This window comes from Phyllobates terribilis, unplaced genomic scaffold (genome assembly GCF_046119375.1).
Source record: "Phyllobates terribilis strain yellow unplaced genomic scaffold, ASM4611937v1 Scaffold_33__1_contigs__length_13283291, whole genome shotgun sequence".
In the NCBI taxonomy this organism is placed as follows: Eukaryota; Metazoa; Chordata; class Amphibia; order Anura; family Dendrobatidae; genus Phyllobates; species Phyllobates terribilis.
The window spans coordinates 6341958-6362509 of record NW_027362793.1 but is presented as its reverse complement, the minus strand read 5'-3'; the positions used below and the strand labels follow the sequence as shown (position 1 = coordinate 6362509).

General features: G+C 50.6%; 1 protein-coding gene and 1 pseudogene across 1 annotated transcript; one reads left to right on the top strand and one right to left on the bottom strand.

Annotated features, from left to right (window-relative positions):
* Positions 1-10541: 10541 nt before the first annotated feature.
* On the bottom strand, positions 10542-11665 carry LOC141180591 (zinc-binding protein A33-like; annotated as a pseudogene).
* Positions 11666-16264: 4599 nt separating this feature from the next.
* LOC141180590 (E3 ubiquitin/ISG15 ligase TRIM25-like) lies at positions 16265-17830 on the top strand. Its single transcript, XM_073660683.1, has one exon. It carries the CDS (start codon positions 16265-16267, stop codon positions 17828-17830), a length of 1566 nt encoding a protein of 521 aa, XP_073516784.1.
* The last annotated feature ends 2722 nt before the right edge of the window (positions 17831-20552 follow it).

Sequence of the window (20552 nt, the reverse complement as noted above, 5' to 3'; positions counted from 1 at the left end):
GCTGCCCCATAGATAAGGAATGGAGAGTCGGTGGTGCATGCACACTGCTGCCCCACGGATAACGTAAGGAACGTCGGTGGAACATGAACACTGCTGCCCCATCGATAAGGAATGGAGCGTCGGTGGATCATGCACACTGCAGCCCCACAGATGAGGAATGGAGCGTCGGTGGGTCGTGCACAATGCTGCCCCATAGGTAAGGAATGGAGCGTAAGTGGAGCATGCACACTGCTGCCCCACAGATAAGGAATAGAGAGTCGGTGGAGCATGCACACTGCTGCCCCATAGATAAGGAATGGAGCGTCGGTGGAGCATGCACACTGCTGCCCCATCAATAATGAATGGAGAGTCGGTGGAGCATGCATACTACTGCACGATAGATAAGGAATGGAGCGTCGGTGGAGCTTGCACACTGCTGCCCCACAGATACGGAATGGAGTGTCGGTGGAGCATGCACACTGCTGCCCCATAGTTACGGAATGGAGCGACGGTGGATCATGCACACTGCTGCCCCACAGATGAGAAATGGAGCGTCAGTGGAGCATTCACACTGCTGCCCCACAGATAAGGAATGGAGTGTCGGTGGAGCATGGACACTGCTGCCCCATAGATAAGGAATGGAGCGTTGGTGGAGCATTCACACTGCGGCCACACTGAAAAGGAATGGAGTGTCGGTGAAGCATGCACACTGCTGAGCCATAGATAAGGAATGGAGCGTCGGTGGAGCATGCACACTGCTGCCACATAGATAAGAAATGGAGCGTCGGTGGAGCATGCACACTGCTGCCCCATAGATAAGGAATGAAGAGTCGGAGGAGCATGCACACTACTGTCCCAGAGGTAAGGAATGGAGCGTCAGTGGAGCATGCACACTGCTACCCCAAATATAAGGAATGGACCGACGAGCATTCATACTGCTGCCCCATAGATAAGGAATGGAGCGTTGGTGGATCATGCACACTGCTGCCCCATAGATACGGAATGGAGCGTCGGTGGAGCATGCACACTGCTGCCCCATATATAAGGAATGGAGCGTCGGTTGAGCATGCACACTGTTGTTCCATAGATAAGGAATGGAGCGTCGGTGGAGCATGCACACTGCTGCCCCATAGTTACGGAATGGAGAGTCGGTGGATCATGCACACTGCTCTTCCACAGATGAGAAATGGAGCGTCAGTGGAGCATTCACACTGCTGCCCCATAGATAAGGAATGGAGTGTCGGTGGAGCATGGACACTGCTGCCCCATAGATAAGGAATGAAGCGTCAGTGGAGCATGCACACTGCTACCCCAAATATAAGGAATGGAGCTTCGGTGGAGCATGCACACTGCTGCCCCATAGATAATAAATGAAGCGTTGAAGGAGCATGCACACTGTTGCCCCACAGATATGAAATAGCGCATCGAGAATTCACAGTGCTGCCCAACAGATATGGAATGGAGCGTAGAGAATTCACACTGCTAACCCATAGATAAGGAATGAAGCGTTGGTGGAGCATGCACACTGCTGCCCCATAGATAAGGAATGGAGCGTAGGTGGAGCATGCTCACTGCTGCCCCACAGAAAAGGAATGGAGCATCGGTGGAGCATGCACACTGCTGCCCCATAGATAAGGAATGGAGCATCGGTGGATCATGCACACTGCTGCCCCGTAGATAAGGAATGGAGCATCAGTGGTGCTTGGACTCTGCTGCCCCAAGATAAGGAATGGAGAGTCGGTGGATCATGAGCATTGCTGCCCCTTAGATAAGAAATGTAGAGTCGGTGGAGCATGCACACTGCTGCCCCACAGAAAAGGAATGGAGCGTCGGAGGAGCACGCACACTGCTGCCCCACAGATACGGAATGGAGTGTCGGTGGAGCATGCACACTGCTGCCCCACAAATTATGAATGGAGCGTCGGTGGAGCATGCACACTGCTGCCCCACAGTTAAGGAAAGGAGCGTTGGTGGAACATGCACACTGCTGCCCCATAGATAAGGAATGGAGCATCGGTGGAACATGCACACTGCTGCCCCAAAAATAAGGAATGGAGCATCGGTGGAGCATGCACACTGCTGCCCCACAGATAAGGATTGGAGCGTCGGTGGAGCATACACACTGCTGCCCCACAGTTAAGGAATGGAGCGTCGGTGGAACATGCACACTACTGTCCCACAGATAAGGAATGGAGCGTCGGTGGAGCAGGCACACTGCTGCCCATAGGAAAGGAATGGAGCGTTGCTGAATCATGTACACTGCAGCCCAACAGATAAGGAATGGAGCATCAGTGGAGCATGGACACTGCTGCCCCACAGATAAGGAATGGAGCGTCGGTGGAGCATGAACACTGCTGCCCCATAGATAAGGAATGGAGCGTCGGTGGAGCATGCACACTGCTGCCCCATAGATAAGGAATGGAGCGTCGGTGGAGCATTCACACTGCTGCCCCATAGATAAGGAATAGAGCGTCGGTGGAGCATCCATACTGCTGCCCCAATAGATATGGAATGGAGCGTCGGTGGAGCATGCACACTGCTGCCCCAAAGTTAAGAAATGGAGCGTCGGTGGAGCATGCACACTACTGCCCCACAGATAAGGAATGGAGCATCTGTGGAGCATGCACACTGCTGCCCCACAGATAAGAAATGGATCGTCGGTTGAGCATGCACACTGCTGCCTCATAGGCATGGAATGGAGCGTCGGTGGATCATGCACACTGCTGCCCCACAGATAAGGAATGGAGCATCAGTGGAGCATGCACACTGCTGCCCCATAGATAAGGAATGGAGAGTCGGTGGAGCAGGCAAACTGCTGCCTCATAGGTAAGGAATGGAGCGTCGGTGGATCATCCACACTGCTGCCCCACAGATAAGGAATGGAGCATCGGTGGAGCATGCACACTGCTGCCCCTTTGATAAGGAATGGAGCGTCGGTGGAGCATGCACTCTGCTGCCCGATAGATAAGTAATGGAGCGTCGGTGGAGCATGCACACTGCTGCACCATAGATACGGAATGGAGTGTCGGTGGAGCATGCACACTGCTGCCCCATAGATACGGAATGGAGCGTCGGTGGAGCATGCACACTGCTGCCCCACAGATAAGAAATGGAGCGTCAGTGGCGCATTCACACTGCTGCCCCATAGATAAGGAATGGAGTGTCGGTGGAGCATGCACACTACTGCCCCACAGATAAGGAATGGAGCATCGGTGGAGCATGGACACTGCTGCCCCTTCGATAAGGAATGGAGCGTCGGTGGAGCATGCACACTGCTGCCCCATAGATAAGGAATGTAGCGTCGGTGGAGCATGCACACTGCTGCCACATAGATAAAGAATGGAGCGTCGGTGGAGCATGCACACTGCTGCCCCATAGATAAGGAATGGAGCGTCGGTGAAGAATGCACACTGCTGCCCCATAGATAAGGAATGGAGCGTCAGTGGAGCATGCACACTGCTGCCCCATAGGTAAGGAATGGAGCGTCAGTGGAGCATGCACACTGCTGCCCCATAGGTAAGGAATGGAGTGTCAGTGGAGCATGAACACTGCTGCCCCATAGATAAGGAATATAGCTTCGGTGGAGCATGCACACTGCTGCCCCATACATACGGAATGGAGTGTGGGTGGAGCATGCACTCTGCTGCCCCATAGATACGGAATATAGTGTCGGTGGAGCATGCACACTGCTGCCCCACAGATAAGGAATGAAACGTCGGTGGAGCATGCACACTGCTGCTCCATAGATGAGGATTGGAGAGTCGGTGGAGCATGCACACTGCTGCCCCACAGTTAAGGAATGGAGTGTCGGTGGAGCATGCACAATGCTGCCCCATAGATAAGGAATGGAGCGACGGTGGAGCATGAACACTGCTGCACCATAGATAAGGAATGGAGCGTCGGTGGAGCATGCACACTACTGCCCCATAGAAAAGGAATGGAGCGTCGGTGGAGCATGCACACTGTTGTTCCATAGAAAATGAGTGGACAGTCGGAGTATGCACACTACTGCCCCATTGATAAGGAATGGAGCGTCGGTGGAGCATGCACTCTGTTGGTCCATAGAAAATGAAAGGACCGTCGGTGGAGTATGCACACTGTTGTTCCATAAATAAGGAATGGAGCATCGATGGAGCATCCACACTGCTGTCCCACAGATAAGAAATGGTAGGTCAGTTGAGCATGCACAATGCTGCCCCATAGATAAGGAATGGATCGTCGGTGGAACATGCACACTGCTGCCCCATAGAAATGGAATTGAGCGTCGGTGGAACATGCACACTGCTGACCTACAGATAAGATATGGAGCGTCGGTGGAGCATGCATACTGCTGCCACATAGTTAAGAAATGGAGCGTCGGTGGAGCATGCACACTGCTGCCCAACAGATAAGGAATGGAGCGTCGGTGGAGCATGCACACTGCTGCCCCATAAATAAGGAATGGAGAGTCGGTGGAGCATGCCCACTGCTGCCCCACAGATATGTAATGGAGCGTCAGTGGTGCATGCACACTGCTGCCCCATAGATAAGGAATGGAGAGTCGGGGGAGCATGCACTCTTCTGCCCCATAGATACGGAATGGAGCGTTGGAGGAGCATGCACACTTCTGCCCCACAGATAAGGAATGGAGCGTCGGGGGAGCATGCACACTGTTGCCCCATAGATAAGGAATATAGTGTCGGTGGAGCATGCACACTGCTACCCCGGAGGTAAGGAATGGAGCGTCAGTGGAGCATGCACACTGCTGCCCCATAGATAAGGAATACAGCGTCGGTGGAGCATGGACACAGCTGCCCCATAGATACGGAATGGAGTGTGGGTGGAGCATGTCTAGCACCCCGAGGGCTCGGCTGCTACATGGGTATTGCACCTCAGACCAGAGGTGTGGTATTCCACTCCCGGGTAAGGATGGACTGTGGACCAGGACTCAGTAGCTGCATGCACCACACACACCCCATTTCCGAGGGACAGCTCAACGGTGCTCCCACAAGATAGAAGTGCAGGCACGACAGCATCTGTCCCTGACTGGAGTGGGGAGGGGAAAGTACATCCAGTGGTGTAGGAGCAGATAGGGGTGGGTCTCTGGGCATAGGCAGGAGCCCATTGGTTGCTAGTCACCTGGGCTCACACATAGAAGGAGGCATATAAGGTGGGCACCATCTTAGGTCAGTAGTTCAGTTCAGAGAGGAGTTCAGCCAGAGAGGGCTGACAGGGAGCTGTGGCTCAGTCTGGGCCCAGCTCCAGAGGCAGGCCTGGAGTGGAGGCCAGAAACAGCAGAAAGAGAGAGGAGAAGGAATGGAAAGGAAAGTAAGAAAGGAACTGGAACAGAGGAGAAAGGAAGCAAGGAACACAGAGAAAGGCCGAGAGACGCGAGTAAAGAAGGAACCCCATATGCCCAGGAGACACAGGGTGAAGGGTTGGCAGAGCAGGGTACCGGAGCCCAAATTGGTGGAGGCAACAGATTCCTCAGCTAAAGACCGGAGGTTGTTACCACATCTTGGTGCGACCCCTCACTACATCCACCAGGAAAGCATACCGCATAGGGTCAGGGAAACCGGAGATAGGTTTCGCCAAGAGAAGGCCCGAGGGAGCTGGACAAAGGTGGGTCACTGGTGGGGACGGCCAGAGAAAGGAAAGGAAGGGAGTCCTGTGCCACGCTCTGGAATTGCCTGGGAGTTGGTCGAGTCCCTTGCCTGGTGAACGCAGCACGGCTCAGGCGGTCCCTCATGTGCACAAGTGACCAGAATAACAACTGTGAGTAAAGCATTGGAAACTGCAATTACAAGTCTCTGTTTCATCGCCGCACCAGCACCATTAGTACTGGGTCGCTCACACCATCACTCCCACCATCTTCCACACTAGCTGCCCTGAGGCAATACTTCTCCCGTGGGGAGTTATTCCATACTTGGCTGCGCATACAACATCAGCCTCAGCGGTCTGCAGCGCAGCGGCGGTCCCCACTGACAGCAATCCACGGGTGGCGTAGTCAGACACTTGTTACAACATTAAGACTGCCACTGGTTTGACCACCCTGGGCACGGACCGGGTCAGCGCCACGGAAGACTACAACCCCCAGCGATCCGGCTCCGGGTATCCCCTGCACAGCACAGGCCCAGGGGGCGCGTCACATGCACACTGCTGCCCCATACATAAGGAATATAGTGTCGGTGGAGCATGCACACTGCTGCCCCACAGATAAGGAATGGAACGTCCGTGGAGCATGCACACTGCTGCTCCATAGATAAGGAACGGAGCGTCGGTGGAGCATGCACACTGCTGCGCCACAGATAAGGAATAGAGCGTCGGTGGATCATGCACACTGCTGCCCCATAAATAAGGAATGGAGCGTCGGTGGAGCATGCACACTACTGCCCCATAGATAAGGAATGGAGCGTCGGTGGAGTATGCACACTGCTGCCCCATAGATAAGGAATGAAGCGTCGGTGGATCATGCACACTGCTGCCCCATAGATAAGGAATGGAGCGTCGATGGAGCATGCACACTGCTGCCCCATAGATAAGGAATTGAGCGTCGGTGGAGTATGCACACTGCTGCCCCATAGATAAGGAATGGAGCATGCACACTGCTGCCCCATAGATAAGGAATGGAGCGTCGGTGGAGTATGCACACTGCTGCCCCATAGATAAGGAATGGAGCGCCGGTGGAGCATGCACACTGCTGCCCCATAGATAAGAAATGGAGCGTCGGTGGAGTATGCACACTGCTGCCCCATAGATAAGGAAAGGAGCGTCGGTGGAGCATGCACACTGCTGCCCCATAGATAAGGAAAGGAGCGTCGGTGGCGTATGCACACTGCTGCCCCATAGATAAGGAATAGAGCGTCGGTGGAGTATGCACACTGCTGCCCCATAGATAAGGAAAGGAGCGTCGGTGGAGTATGCACACTGCTGCCCCATAGATAAGGAATGGAGCGTCGGTGGAGCATGCACACTGCTGCCCCATAGATAAGGAATGAAGCGTCGGTGGATCATGCACACTGCTGCCCCACAGATAAGGAATGGAGCGTAATGGATCTATCAAAGGGGTTAAAGTGACAGGCATACAGACAATACATAGTCACTGGAGACAAGGAGATTTTATTAAGAGTATGTCTAAAAAGGAGAGCGAATGGATATTCAAATTAAACACTCTAAGACCAAAGGGACTGAACTGCGAAATTGAGCTGTTTGCCTTTAATGACTGACAGGCAGATCTCAATTATCCCATCATCTCAAAGGTATATAAAGACAGCACGTAGCTAGCTAGGACTATCCCTGATGAAGACAGCCACAGCTGTTGAAACGCGTTGGAATCTGTCCCTAACTAGCTAAGGAGGCACTCTCAGGCCTCCATACTTCGTGCACTCCTTGCACCACGTGACGCCGTGTCATCCAGAACCTCTCTCGCGCTCTCTGCAGGGAGCGCGTCCCCTCCCAACCCGGAAGTACGCGAGCCTGCGGCAGTCACCGGCCAGGACTCCGCTCTCGCTCCGGACCTCTGCACACCCAGACTGAACCCCTGGACTGTGAGTATCATAGTTTTGGCCCTGGACACGCAGACCTTCTAACTGTAAGTAACCTCTTACACTGTGCTACCACCCTTCCAGCCAGAGCCTCCTGTTGCATCTACCTCACCAGGACAGCCACCACTGTCAAACTACAAGACGGTAAAGCTCTATCAGACCCTAACAGGACCTATCCACATCCTGTGAGCACCTAGTAAACCGGGCCACACGTGACAGATATCATAACCTGTACCTCTACTCACACCAGTACACTTGTCTCCTCAGGACTTGGCTGTTACCTAGCCTTCTCTCTAACTCAGCCAGAGACCTCTGTTGCACCCATCAGGACAGCATCACCCTCCAAGCCAACATCATCCCTACTAGGCTATACAGCCCCATCTGAACCATATACGTCCACTAAAAAGGGTGAGTAGTTCTATATGTCAGACCACCATCTGACAGCATCACAATCAGCATCCCTGCTTATACTGTCACACCCTTTTCCATAGAACGTTGTCTACACTCCCGATCCGGCTTTGCTCTATCAGACCACGCCACATGGCAATATGGACACTTGAACAATTAGATCGACCTCTAGTCCTTAAGCACAAGCCGAGGAGCCCCACAAGGATCCTCCAACCAGGTGACTCCTAAGTACCCTTCAACTTCAATACCTTAAGTTTACACCAGTCGATTAATACACTGTCCTTCCACAGATAACCCTATAGGAACCTCATCTATAAGGACAACAGCCCTCGAGGACACCTGCACAGCCAGCCCCCGGCAACGTGTCCATCTCCTATCCAATAACAGGAAACTCAATACTCCACCTACCTCTCAACACATATCTGCCTTACTATAACCAGCCATCCTCTATTCTAGATACCACTAGAGTGAACCACCCAGATTATAACCTCTGTCCTGAAGAGATACGCCCTTGCATCTCACCAGGTAATCTTAGGAACACAAATACTGCACTACTACCCTCCAACTAGACCTGACTACCCCCTCTATTTGTTTCTCTTACTAGGTCTGCGCAGTCACACCACCTAGTCACCCAAAAGCATCATCGTACTCTAAAGAACCCCAAGAGCACCGAACTGTATTGACAGCCTGTATTATTAACTTATAATATTAACCTGTATTTGACTATTTATTGTTTTTTAAATATTGTTTTTACCCTGTCTAAATACCAATACACAGCCTCTGCATTGTACTACTATTTTAAAAAAATCTTTTAACCTATGGTCCAATAAAGAAACTATTTTTTAATCCTCCCTCTCGAATCCGCCTCACTACTGTCAGCGCAAATTTATACCTAAACTACTAGTATACTTACACTTAAGGACATCAAGTGGTTCCCTGTCCAAAATTCGCAGCTACTGTTAGTGAAGAGCCCTTAGCGCCTTCTTTTCCCAAACTATACTAATAATCCCTAATAACATGAGACTCTGGATGACTGCTGCTGTAAAGTGAGAAGCTGCAAAACTAATAGAAGCAGTAGCAGAATCAAAAGACACATTTGGGAGATGGTTCCTGCCGCCCCCCAGGTGTAAATGCTTCTGCAGATGCTAAAGGAATAAAAAAATATATTGCTTTCTACACTATAGATTGTATTGTTTTATACTCCAGTCACACCCAAAGCTGCATTAACAATCCAGGACCGCCAGTGAAGGGCAGAAGTGAAACGCTCACTCCTGAAGTCTAAGCTTTGGATGTGACTGGAGAATCTGCCGCTGTTTTCGGGGATTTTATAAAATATATTGAGTCCTATGGGGGATTTTAGTTTTTTTTTACTTAAATCCGTGTATTTTTGTCTATAAAATATTTTTGGAATTAGGTTTTATTAAAACTTTGCTTCCTGTCGCCTCTATGCTGCTGTCTCTTGCTGGCTGCAGATTGAGACAACTGAGGATCCATCAGCGAGCTCGATCTGACCAGAAAGCTTCTAGCTCTTTTGAGCTCCTCTCAGCTGATTTATGACCACATGAAAGCTGAGCTTAGATGTGGTCATAAATCCAGCGAGGGTAATGGGCCCAATGCTGACGGTGATGTGCGCTAACAGTTAAAAGTCTCCCCAGACTCATCAGCATATAGGAGGGTGTCGAGTTTGGATCAGGAGATTGGCAGTCGGTCCAAACATCGCGGTCTGTACTTGGATCGTTAAAAACGGATGTGTGAAACCGGACTTGCCTGGTCTTCATCAACAACGAGCTCACTGATGGATTCCCAGTTAACCCATTCTGCAGGCAGCTATAGGCATTGCAATGCATGAGGCTATGAAACACAATTCTTCATGAAACCCAATTGCAAAAATGGTTTTTATCCCCAAACTCTTGCTTTTCAGTAGAAAAAAACAATTCTAAATATTTATATTGCCCCAAACTGTGTAACACTGAGCTATTCTCTAATTTATCAGCCAGAGATAAATGATAACATTATGTAAAATACTATAGAAAATGTCAAAACAGTAAAGACTTATTATGAACGAGACTACTGCCCCCATCATGCACAACTACTGAGCAAAATGACCCATAATCTACCTCTGACCCGAGACGATGTACAATCCCCGGCACCTCCCTCTCTGAATAGATATCAAAATTGGAAAAAAAATAATAATTGGGCGCCATGATAGTAATCAGGTTGCCCATAATTAGAAAAACATGGCGGCTCTCTCCCACAAACAGCGCCGCACCTCTCCACAGGTCGTGTCTGGTATTGCAGCCTGGTCTCATTTATGTATGGAGCTGAGCTACAATACCAGACACGACCTGGCAGCAGGGTGGCGCTGTTTTAGGAAGTAAGCAGCCATGTTTTTCTACTTTAATTACTCAGGAATCTTGATTTTTTTTTCTCCCTGTTAAAGGTATATTCTGCTCATAGCAAGCGATGCTGGGAAATGTTGTAAGTGATGGAGGGGGCCGAGTATTCAGCACAGCAGAGAACGGGAGCGAACCCCCGCAGTCGGCGTCATTCAATCTCGGTGTCTATGGATCGCTCTTTTTTTTTTAGAAACTTTTATCCTTCACATCAGATCTCTTTCCACGCAGGAGACCTCTAACAGTTAATCTTGATGGATCCTTTGACCACGTAGAAAGCGGGGTGGAGAGGTTCAGTGAAGCTGGCGAAGAAGGTGTAGAGATGCCCGATTGGGTTGTGGATCCGGTAGAAGGAGATCCGGCCTGGTAGTCCAGGTACACGGCCACGGAGGACGGTTCGGCTCCTTCAGAGGCGACCTCCCTGCGCTGCGAGTCGTGGCAGACCTCCATGTACCCGCAGCACCAGGTCAGACACCAAGACTTCTGGTTGTACCCTAGATACGATTCCAGACCTTCCTTCTCCATAGACGGGTAGGCCACGCCAACGCTCTTCACGCCCATCTTGCTTCCGTTCACTTCCCAGTAGTGTTTTCCGGACGAGAAGGCGGCATCGCCGAGGACGTTGCAGGTCTTGAATCTCCCCGGACCCGGCTCTCTTTTACTCTTGACATACCAGACGGCTCTGCCGGTAGGCGACACCAGGAGGCCTCTACCGACCGTGGCCTTGTTCAGCAGGAAGCTAGCTTTATACCTAAGGTGGGGGCAATAGGAGGCCAACCATCTGTGGATAAAGTTTGCAAAGTTTTCCAAATTTTTCTTAAATATCAGGGAGAAGAGAATGATGTCTGTGTCCAGGGGCGGCGGTCCGGCCTGGTGTTTGGTCAGTCCGGCCTGGTGTTCGGTCTTCTCTTCGTAGCTCTTTAGGTTCTGCATGAAGGCCACGGGATCCACCTGGCTGCACAGATCCTCCACGCGTTTTATCTCCTGGGATAAGTTGCTTTCCCTCTCCTTCAGAGCAAGTATTTTGTCCATCATTTCTGTAAACATCTGCACCTTCTGGTGGTCAATGTTGGCCTCCATGAATATCATCGATTCCAGCACGGAGTCGAGGAACATGTGGCACAAGGCTTTGATGTCGCCTTTCACCATTTCTGTCTGGTCTTTGAGTGTCTTCATCTCCTCCAGCAGAACGGTCACCGTTCCTATAAGGCTGTCCATGTCAACGCTCCCGTTATCCTCAGCCCTCGGCAGCTCGTCCATCGTGTCACCCCGGTCATGTCCACAGTGCTGCCCCGTTGGCTTTTGGTACATGGCCTTACACAAAGAGCCGATGATTGGCTTCTTCAGGAAAGTGTCCGCCATTGTCCACGGCTTCCAGGAGACTATTGAGAGCGGTGGTAGATGTCTGGCAAAGAGGAGAAAAAAAGACACAAATCACACAAAAAACTGGACCTTAATTTCATATTTTTTCCATTCTTCAGCGAGGACTGAGCAGTGGGGAGAGGCTCCTGCTGCAGACAGAAAGGATCTGAGCGTAGATATGGCCGATCCGCTTGGATATCTATAACTTATTCTTGCAGTTTTTATAGCCATGAAATGAAAGGGATCTTACATGCTGTGCAAGTATGTACCCCACCCCTCCCGCCTGTCAAATGCTCTAAAGCTGACAGTGTCGCCCCCCAGATGCAAGTGACAGTAAGTCCACGGTCGCACTGACATCGCCACCACTTGCACTTGGCTGCCGTTATCGTATTCAGGGACATCAAGTCGGGTGCAGGGACCCCAATAGTGAAGTCGCAAAACACCTTAAAGGGATGAATTTCTGAATTTTATTTTTTAAAGGGGCTGAACACGCATTTTTTAAATGTCATAAGTGGTGGTAAAATATAATTAAAAAAACTTATATAGTCATTTGCTAACTCACCACTGCCTGTGTCCTCCAGTGAGGACCGCACGTGTCCCCGCCAGAAAGGTTCGGAGGAACGGCGGGGGGGATCAGGGGGTTGTCGTGTGTCTGCAGTGTCAGTGCTCACAATGCAATCCGCCCCCGAAAGTGTAGAGAGCGAGGGGCTTCAGTGAGGAGGACGGGGTGTGGGCGCTGTGTACTCCGATCAGCCCTCAGAGTGCTCCGGGGGGCACTGAAGCCCCTCATTTGTATATCAAATAAATGTAGATTTTTAATAGAATATTAGGTTACACTGTACATGTCAGGGGTGATTACATGGCGCCAGGTCCCTAACACTGTGCAGTATACTGTCACACACTCCTAGCAGTGCTGGAGGTTTGCAGGATGCCCATGTACAGACAGTGGCTGCTGAGCTTTTCTATACAGAAGCCTCGGTGTGCTCTGGGGGTGTAAAGACCCCCTTACTATATGTGCTGGGAGATCTCCCGGTGTACATGATAACCGCACACCTGGTGTGAATGAAGCCTCCATACGTAACTATCGGTGATTATCACCGTGCAGGCCTCGGGCCTATAACACACAGACACACTGCGCTCCGCCTGCGACTTACCGCACCGACGTCCAGGAGACAACTGCGCCCAGCCAGCCGAGGAAGAACCGCTCACACACTGCGGCAGCCAATCAGCTCTGGCGTTAAACAAATCAACCAATCAGCGCCGCTCTAGGACTAACAGTTTGTTAAGCTGCACAGCGGAGGGTTTTGGCGCCATAACCGTCACCTCACACAGTCGCCTCACAGGCGGGACACAGGTAGGTGGCTGCTCGGGCCGGGGGCGGGAAACGGCCGGACACAGTGATTATAGCTGAGGGGAGTGAGGCCGGAGAGGCCGTGTGAGAGGCTGCGGACACCGGAGTAATAACGGCTCTGCGGTCTGTCAGTGTACACAGTGACCACTATAGGAAAACACCACCCTGACGGCCTCCTCCACCCTGACCTCCTCCTCCACCCTGACCTCCTCCTCCACCCTGACAGCCTCCTCCACCCTGACCTCCTCCTCCACCCTGACCTCCTCCTCCACCCTGACAGCCTCCTCCACCCTGACAGCCTCCTCCACTCTGACTGCCGCCTCCACCCTGACATCCTCCTCCACCCTGACGGCCTCCTCCACCCTGACAAGCCTCCCCTACCCTGACATCCTCCCCTACCCTGACAGTCTCCCCTACCCTGACATCCTCCTCCACCCTGACATCCTCCTCCACCCTGACAGCCTCCTCCATCCTGACAACCTCCTCCTTCCTGATAGCCTCCCCCACCCTGACAGCATACCCCTTCCTGACAGCCTACTCCATCCTAGCCTCCTCCACCCTAACGGACTCCTCCTTCCTGGCATTTTCCTCCATTCCAGCCTCCTCCACCTTGACAGCCTCCTCCATCCTGACAACCTCCTACACCCTGACATTCTTCTCCTCCCTGACATCCTCCTCCACCCTGACGGCTACCCCTACCCTGACGGCTACCCCTACCCTGACGGCTACCCCTACCCTGACGGCTACCCCTACCCTCACAGCCTCCCCTACCCTCACAGCCTCCCCCACCCTGACATGCTCCCCCACCCTGACATGCTCCCCCACCCTGACATGCTCCCCCACCCTGACATGCTCCCCCACCCTGACATGCTCCCCCACCCTGACAGCCTCTTCCACCCTGACAGCCTCTTCCACCCTGACAGCCTCTTCCATCCTGACAGCATCCCCCTTCCTGACAGCCTACTCCATCCTAACAGACTTCTCCTTCCTGGCATTTTACTCCATTCCAGCCTCCTCCTCCCTGACATCCTCCTCCACCCTGACATCCTCCTCCACCCTGACATCCTCCAACACCCTGACATCCTCCTCCACCCTGACAGCCTCCTGCACTCTGAAAGCCTCCTCCATCCTGACAACCTCCTCCTTCCTGACATCCTCCAACACCCTGACATCCTCCTCCACCCTGACAGCCTCCTGCACTCTGAAAGCCTCCTCCATCCTGACAACCTCCTCCTTCCTGATAGCCTCCCCCACCCTGACAGCATCCCCCTTCCTGACAGCCTACTCCATCCTAGCCTCATCCACCCTAACAGACTCCTCCTTCCTGGCATTTTCCTCCATTACAGCCTCCACCATCCTGACGTCCTCCTCCACCCTGACGTCCTCCTCCACCCTGACGTCCTCCTCCACCCTGGCGTCCTCCTCCACCCTGGCATCCTCCTCCACCCTGGCATCCTCCTCCACCCTGGCAGCCTCCTCCACCCTGGCAGCCTCCTCCACCCTGGCATCCTCCTCCACCCTGACAGCCTCCTCCACCCTGACATCCTCCTCCACCCTGACATCCTCCTCCACCTTGACATCCTCCTCCACCTTGACATCCTCCTCCACCTTGACATCCTCCTCCACCCTGACATCCTCCTCCACCCTGACATCCTCCCCTACCATGACATCCTCCTCCACCCTGACATCCTCCTCCACCCTGACATCCTCCTCCACCCTAGCAGCCTCCTCCACCCTAGCAGCCTCCTCCACCCTAGCAGCCTCCTCCACCCTGACATCCTCCTCCACCCTGACAGCCTCCTCCACCCTGACATCCTCCTCCACCCTGACATCCTCCTCCACCCTGACATCCTCCTCCACCCTGAGAGTCTCCCCCCACCCTGAGAGTCTCCCCCCACCCTGACAGCCTCCTCCATCTTGACATCCTCTTCCTCGACAGCCTCCTCCACCCTGACATCCTCCTCCATCTTGACATCCTCTTCCTCGACATCTGGCTTCCCCACGGATCCTGAGACCAGGCCTCAGCATTTCCCGGTCCTGCACTTTCCTTCCATCCATTCTCTACACGACTGGTGGAGATCTCCCGCTGCTCGCTCTGCTTTTTCTGGCAGTCCCATAGAGAATGATTGGAGCGCAAGTCCAGCCACCGCTCCTATTCTGCTCGGAGCACATTTCTTCTCGGGATTGGTGAGATTTATGGAGGTCGGATCTTCACCGATCAGTAAGCCCCCCCCCCCATCCTATGGAATAATACCTTAAAGTGAACCTGTCACATGAAAAAACGCTATTAACCTGCAGATATGGGGTTAATCTGCAGGTTAACACCGTTCTGAACCCGCCTGGCAACGAGAGCCCCGCTGCCGGGAGGAAATGAACTTTATTCCTCCCGGTAGCGTTCCTGGTTCAGTCGCCCCTCTGTGTATAGAGAATGGCGACTGTAACCGCGACTGACAGCCGACCCTAATGCTGAGCTGCTGTCAGTCAGGGCTGGGGGCGAGGTTACAGCTGGGGGTCATATAGCGGTGCAAAACCCCATTTAATCTGCAGCACAGACCACCAGGCCGCGTCCGGCTCTGCTTCTTGGTTCGCAGGCGACCATCTTTTTAGTGCTGTAGGATCCTAAGCATCACGAGCTGCTGACAGCACAGATTTCCCTAATACAGTGATTTATGAAAACGTTATATAGCAAAGTCCTGTATCTCACACTGGACCCCCACAGCCCCTCAACGGCAGCACCTGACACAACGGTCCCTTTTGTGCTCCCTGCATCAGACGAATGATACCCCCTGTTCAACCATTGATAGCCTGTCTCTGCAATGTAAAGTCCTAGAAAACCCCTTTAAATTATAAGTTTTTCTGTGCACGCAGCCACCACCAGAGGGAGCTCAGGAGGTCACTGCTTCTTGTGTGACCTCAATAATGAGTCCGTATTCAGTGAGCTCCTAAACTCTCCCTAGTGATGACTGTAGGCAGCTGGAGGTCAGCAGCGGCTTTAGAGCTTTGTTCACATTAGCATCACGGCTTTTAATGTTTCTGACAAACGGATATCATTGATTTTAATAAAAGGAATATAAATGTATTTCTGGCACAATTTTGTAATTTTACTATAAGATTCTCTGTTAGCGCTTCTCTTATTTTTCATTCAGTCGCTTCTGAACAGATTCTGAAATCTGCGGGTCACGCTTGAACGCCTTCGGTCTTCATTAGAAACCACTGGTAGGAAGGAGTTGTTGTCGGAGTGTGAAGCGATGGCAGCCATGACACTGGATTACGAGCTGACCTGCTCCATCTGTTTGGACATTTACACCAGCCCTGTCATGTTAGACTGTGGACATAACTTCTGCCGCGGCTGCCTCGAAAGGTTGATTGAGCGGCAGATGGATGATAAAAATAACTCTTGCCCCAAATGCCGGAGAATATGTTCAGCCGATGTTTTATCTCGGGTCAACTTTAACCTGGGGAATATAGCGGAGTATTATAAGTCCGTGAAGGGCTGTCATAGCCCAGAGGAGGTGCCGTGTACCTATTGTCTTCTGTTCCCTTCCACCGCCGTCAGGACTTGTCTTCACTGCGAAGCTTCATTCTGCCACAAGCATCTGGAGCTCCACAGCAAAAGCAAAGAACATATTTTAGTTGACCCCGCCACGTCGATAAGGAGCAGAAAATGCCACATCCACAACGAAATGTTCAAGTATTACTGCGTAAACGACCAGGCTTGCATCTGTCCGTCCTGCTGCTTCTCAGAACACAAAGACCATGACGTCGGACCCCTAGAAGAAGCCGTTCAGCATGAAAAAGATCGTCTGAAAACTGTTCTCCGGGGCTTAAAAGCAGAGTGTGCGTCTTGTAAGGAAATGGAGGGTGTCTTGCGCAGCGTTTTCAAAAGCAAGGAAGAAAATCTAGCACAAGTGAAAAGAGACTTAGAAGCCTTGCATAACGAATTAAGCGAGCTCATTTTGGAAGCGCACGTCGATGTGGTGAAAGAAGTCTGCAGACATTTGAGAGAGGTCGCCAAACAGATATGTGGCGAAATTGTTTCTGTCCGCAAGAGAGCAGCCGAGATGTCCCTGGAAGTAGATCAGGCTTCTTCCAGCACAATGGATCTGTTCTGTGTTTTACAGGACCCAACAAGCAGTACCGACGTAGGCAACAGAGCCGCCTCAGCCAGACATTTCTTTGACAGGTTACTGATTTCCTTACTCTTACAGAAATGCATAAAAAGTGTTTCCGACTCCCTGCCGCTCTTTCTGTCCAGTAAGTTGTTCCATTTTCAGTACAAGGTTGATTTACTACTAAAAGCAGAAACCGCCAGTAATTATCTCAGTCTCTCACCTGACCTCAGAGGCCTATCGTACACCATGGAAAAACGCTACCGAGAAACCACGCCAAACCAGTTTAAATCTAGTCAGGTCCTCAGCGTCGAGTCTTTCGCTTCAGGAAGACACTTTTGGGAAGTGAAAACAAGCAAGTTCGGAGTGAAAGCCGTCGGCGTTGCCTATCCCACCATGGAGAGATCCGGTTTAAAGGCCTTTCTAGGATACAACGAGAAGTCCTGGTGCATGATCTGGAGTCATAACCGCATCGAAGTCTACCATGACTCTGATTGTACACTGATCGAATCGGATGATGGTGCCGTGCGTGGCGTTGGAGTGTTTCTAGACTATGAAGCCGGACAGCTATCCTTCTACAGACTTTGTTCAAAAGTCACACGCCTGCACACCATCTCGGCTACGTTCACCGAACCGCTTCATGCTGCCTTTTATGTGGTCAATGGCTGGATTAAGATCAACCCACCAATGCAGCAACACATATAGGTTCTCTTAACTTCTAACAAGTTCCTCGGTCAATTTTAGAATTTAAAGGGTTTGTCCAAGCTATCACCTATACAAGGGATAGGTGACAAGTTACTTATTGATCGGTGAGGGTCTATGAATGGAGTAGCAGTGCGCTTGCTCTACTACCTCTCCATTCATTCTCTATGGGGCTACTTTGGCTTTTTCGGAGTTGCGCTCTGGCATCGACTCCATTTGTAACGGATAAAAAAAAAATCCCTGTTCTGCCAATCAATTCGGGTCCTGGCGTCTGGACCCCCACCGATTAATGGATAATTGGCAGCTTGTTTTTCCCGGACAAACCCTTTAAGGTTAAAGGAATCTTTTTATATGACCGTACTGTTATTTCAAAAATTGCTTTGTGCCTTTTTGCAATAGTGACTTTTTTTTCTGGTTACCCTTAATACTTAATAATAGGAGTTTATACAACAGATGCTGTCAAAATTTAGTTTTAATTTTTTATTTTTTTTTCGGGAGGGAGCAGTTTTATTAAAATTGAGCTCAACATTTTTGTAAGGAATTGAGAGCTTGATATTAGACAATGTTGCTGACAGCGAGCGGCCGACTGGTCTTAGAAGCTGTTATTATGTTATTTTGTTTAGTAGGTGAAAGTGAAGTTGCACTTTGGGGATAGTTGTGAAGGATTAAAAGGGATTTGCTTAAAGGGAACCTGTCTGCACATACAGTGGTGGCCATACGTATTGGCACCCCTGCAATTCTGTCAGATAATACTCAGTTTCTTCCTGAAAATTATTGCAATCACAAATTCTTTGGTCTTATTCTCTTCATTTAATTTGCTTGCAAGGAAAAAACACAAAAGAGAATGAAGCAAAAATCAAATCATGGATCATTTCACACAAAACTCCAAAAATGGGCCAGACAAAAGTATTGGCATCCTCAGCCTAATACTTGGTTGCACAACCTTTAGCCAAAATAACTGCGAACAACCGCTTCCGGTAACCATCAATGAGTTTCTTACAATGCTCTGCTGGAATTGTAGACCATTCTTCTTTGGCAAACTGCTCCAGGTCCCTGATATTTGAAGGGTGCCTTCTCCAAACTGCCATTTTGAGATCTCTCCACAGGTGTTCTATGGGATTCAGGTCTGGACTCATTGCTGGCCACCTTAGAAGTCTCCAGTGCTTTCTCTCAAACCATTTTATAGTGCTTTTGGAAGTGTGTTTTGGGTCATTGTCCTGCTGGAAGACCCATGACCTCTGAGGGAGACCCAGCTTTCTCACACTGGGCCCTACATTATGCTGCAAAAGTTGTTGGTAGTCTTCAGACTTCATAATGCCATGCACATGGTCAAGCAGTCCAGTGCCAGAGGCAGCAAAGCAACCCCAAAACATCAGGGAACCTCCGCCATGTTTGACTGTAGGGACCGTGTTCTTTTCTTTGAATGCCTCTTTTTTTTTCCTGCACACTCTATGTTGATGCTTTTTCCCCATAAAGCTCTACTTTTGTCTCATCTGACCAGAGAACATTCTTCCAAAACGTTTTAGGCTTTCTCAGGTAAGTTTTGGCAAACTCCAGCCTGGCTTTTTTATGTCTCGGGGTAAGAAGTGGGGTCTTCCTGGGTATCCTACCATACAGTCCCTTTTCATTCAGACACCGACGGATAGTACGGGTTGACACTGTTGTACCCTCGGACTGCAGGGCAGCTTGAACTTGTTTGGATGTTAGTCGAGGTTCTTTATCCACCATCCGCACAATCTTGAAATCTCTTGTCAATTTTTCTTTTCCGTCCACATCTAGGGAGGTTAGCCACAGAACCATGGGCTTTACACTTCTTGATGACACTGCGCACGGAAGACACAGGAACATTCAGGTCTTTGGAGATGGACTTGTAGCCTGGAGATTGCTCATGCTTCCTCACAATTCGGTTTCTCAAGTCTTCAGACAGTTCTTTGGTCTTCTTTCTTTTCTCCATGCTCAATGTGGTCACACAAGGACACAGGACAGAGGTTGAGTCAACTTTAATCCATGTTAACTGGCTGCAAGTGTGATTTAGTTATTGCCAACACCTGTTAGGTGCCACAGGTAAGTTACAGGTGCTGTTAATTACACGAATTAGAGAAGCATCACATGATTTTTCAAACAGTGCCAATACTTTTGTCCACCCCCTTTTTTAGGTTTGGTGTGGAATTATATCCAATTTGGCTTTAGGACAATTCTTTTTGTGTTTTTTCATTGAAGACAAATTAAATGAAGATAATAAGACCAAAGAATTTGTGATTGCAATCATTTTCAGGAAGAAACTGAGTATTATCTGACAGAATTGCAGGGGTGCCAATACTTTTGGCCACCACTGTATCTATTTGTAGCAGTGGTACGGCTGTGTAGGCGTTTGTCCTCCAATGAAAGATTATATATTTATTCTTTGGAGAGATCCGATATGCCAATCATAAGAAATCTGCAAGTGCAGGGGGGTGTGTTCTTCTGAGGACATGGACACACCCCCAGTGCACTCTCAGCCTGTTTTGCATATGGCTTCTGTACTAAATTTCCCCTGATCGGATCTCTTCAAGAAAAATATCATTTTTATCCAGGGAGCAGCGATTGTACAGCCAAACCACGACTTCTGCATGTAAAAACAGGCCGACATGTTCCCCTCCGTTACTGTTCCATAATATGTTACGGGAAATGCTCCTGTACAAGTTATTACTCGATGATGATGAGTTTCTGAATGTGGATAAAAATG